General features: G+C 43.2%; 1 protein-coding gene across 1 annotated transcript; it reads right to left on the minus strand.

Annotated features, from left to right (window-relative positions):
* Positions 1 to 886: 886 nt before the first annotated feature.
* On the minus strand, positions 887 to 1,900 carry NEUROD6 (neuronal differentiation 6). The gene has a single exon (XM_016222270.2). The coding sequence runs from the start codon at positions 1,898 to 1,900 to the stop codon at positions 887 to 889; it is 1,014 nt and encodes a 337-aa protein (XP_016077756.1).
* Between the last annotated feature and the right edge of the window lie 982 nt (positions 1,901 to 2,882).

A 2,882-nucleotide genomic window follows, 5' to 3' on the forward strand; every position in this document is an offset into this window, starting at 1 on the left:
GGGGCACAGAAAGCAGCTGTGTACGGGGAAATAGTCCGCATTGGGCAGAAATATCACAGCCGATACATGTCCTTTACTAGTGTCCCTGTCTGTGGTTAATTGCTTTAAAAATGTGGGGTGGAAAAGCACAACTGTACATGGTGATAACAAACCTGCACCGAGGATTCCCCAACAATCCAACACAAGCGCTGAAAATGTGTCCTTTATGACGGAAATAATTGTTCCAAAATTATGACACCACCTACCCAAATAGCATGTCCCCTCCCCCCCAAATACCTGAAGAGTAGTTACCAATTGGCTGCATTTAGAGTTGTCTTTAATAAAGAGAAAACTGCACAGCTTTTGTTAATGAAATGCACCTTCCCAGATCACTGTCAGCTTGGTGTTCCTCTCGCTGTTTTAAATGTCCAGTTCTTCAGAGGCACATAATCTATAATTCCTGATCGTCATAAACACATCATTTTAGTCACCTTATTTTCATTGCATGCATTTTCTTAATTACTGTACAACTGAAACAGACATCGAGTTATGCTGTGTACAGGTCTTTATTCCACAGTATAATCTGAGATACCTTTTTCAAACAAATTAAGTGAATTTTAAAGAAAAGAAAACAAGGGGGGGGGGGGGAGAAATCCTCCCAGTAGAAACAGAATCGCAGTGCCTTACAGACGAAAGGAGAGGAAAAGAAGTTCTCGTAAGAAAAGAGATTTATTAGTACATAGAAAATCCCCACAATAGTTAAAACACACTTCGGAAACTAGTAAACACCTTAGATAGAGAGAGTTGTGCCAATTACTTGGCCCATAAGCATCTGCTTTGTCTTAATTAGACCGGGGCGGGGGGGGGGGGGCAGGTGAATGACCACTGTTTATTCTCATTTTCCTCATTAATTATGAAAAACTGCATTTAATTCATCCTGCATGGTGAGAGACTGGCTGCGCAGATGCAGGTCGTAAGGGAAGTGGCTGTCGGTGGGCAACCTGAACATGGCACCCTGCCCAAGGGGACCCCTGGGTGGCACTGCACAGTAATGCATGCCGTAATTGTAATTTTTGCCATAGTCCAAGGTTTCTTCTTGCTTCAGGGAGAATATGCCATTATAGTTAATCGAGGGGGGACTTAGGGGACCTTCGAACTGGGGGCTGGCACACTCAGGGGAAGTGCTTTCATAGAAGGATTCATACGCACTGCAGTAGTTATAGGGTTTCATGGACTTGGAATTCTCGAGAGTCCCGTGCCCCGGGGGGGTGGCGAGCTCAGGGCTGTGGTAGGGTGGGTAGAAGGTGGAGTAGGGCGCCCTGGCGTGGTGGGCAGCCTCCCCGCCCTGCCCCATCAGGAAGCTCCTGGCGTTGAGCTGCAAGCAGCCTGCCACCAAGTTTGTAGTTGGCTGGGAAAGACCTTTGCACAAGTTCTGGACGAAGGTGAGCAGATCGGGTCTCTTGCCAATTCTTAGGATTTCCGAAAGCGCCCAGATGTAGTTTTTGGCCAGTCGTAGAGTTTCTATTTTGGACAGTTTCTGGGTTTTGGAGTAACAGGGGACCACCTTGCGCAAATTGTCCAGCGCGTCGTTGAGGCCGTGCATCCTGTTCCGCTCCCTCGCGTTGGCCTCCTGCCTCCTGAACTTGACCCTCTCCAGCCGCAGCTTGGTCGTCTTTTTTTTCCTAAGACCCCTCCTCCTGGGCAGACCGTTTTCACCTTCCTCTTCCCTGTCTTCCTCTTCTTCCTCTCTCTCGGTTTCTTCTCCGGGGGCCCTTTTGATGCTCTTTCCTCGAAGGACAATCTGTTTGGAAAAGCTGTCCGGCTTCTTCATTTGCTTCTGGTCCTCGCATTCTCTAGAAAACTTTCTGCACATCTGGGATTCGGGCATGACAACAGACTCATCAAACGGGAGTGTTAGCATGGTTCTCTAATCTCAAATTACCTGAAAAGATAGATGCCAGCGCAAGATTTTAAGGTGCTTTCATTTTTAAAGTTTATACACGTCCAACACACTGAATGACTTCATCAGAAAAATACAAAAACAGGTGAAAAAACACTAATTCCGGAACTAATTTTTTTTTTTTTTACATTAAATATCATTTTTGAGTTTGGGCAGACTAGTAATTATAACAAACATTGACACATGCAATAGGGTTAATTTACACAGGCAAATTAGCAAAAGAAAATAAAACGAGGCATTTATAGTAATCCCACCACCATCCCCATTTCTCTTTGAATTTTTACTGGTTTTTAAATACACAAAAAAGACTGTGGAATTTAAGCAAATGCAAAACATGATATAGCAATGCAGAATTTCATTAGTTCCAATTCCCCTGAGGAGAAGATGAGAGGAGACACCAGTTTTTAAAATAAAAAGTGCTATCTCTCCATTTGCTGACAGATTTGTGGGTTTTTTATTTTTATTTTTATAAAAGCCTTAACTTTATTTGCTGTGTTATGTAACTGTGGGTTTAGATAAGTGGCTGTTGTAATATAGACATTTAAGGAAAAATTAATCAGAGCCCATTTTAAAACCGATTTCTTTCTGATCAGTAAAGAAAAATATGAGCCAACACTATTTCCCAGCCTTCACACAAAAAAAGGGGGTGGGGGAGGATTAGGCTAATTTGGAATAAACTCCTTAAATATATTTTTAAAAATGAAAATCACCGGCATTCTTTTAAATCCAAGAAAACGTTGAGCCTGCTTTTACATTTACATTCTTTCTGCACATAATCGTCTGTTTACTGCCGTTCAAATTATCCTGGACACAAAACACTCGCGTAGTGTTTTTGTTCTACGAGCCACGGAAGTCTCCCTCTAGCTAATATCTGACAGGAGCGGTCCAAGGATTCTGACTGCAATTGTGCACGTGTGTTCAGAATCCCAAATGAAAGGGGGAA

The sequence above is a fragment of the Miniopterus natalensis genome, chromosome 10, assembly GCF_054644295.1.
Source record: "Miniopterus natalensis isolate mMinNat1 chromosome 10, mMinNat1.hap1, whole genome shotgun sequence".
Classification (NCBI taxonomy): Eukaryota; Metazoa; Chordata; class Mammalia; order Chiroptera; family Miniopteridae; genus Miniopterus; species Miniopterus natalensis.

What these genes read in the sequence shown, in the direction of transcription:
- NEUROD6 (XM_016222270.2), bottom strand. Translation starts at nt 1,900, where the DNA reads ATGCTAACACTCCCGTTTGATGAGTCTGTTGTCATGCCCGAATCCCAG.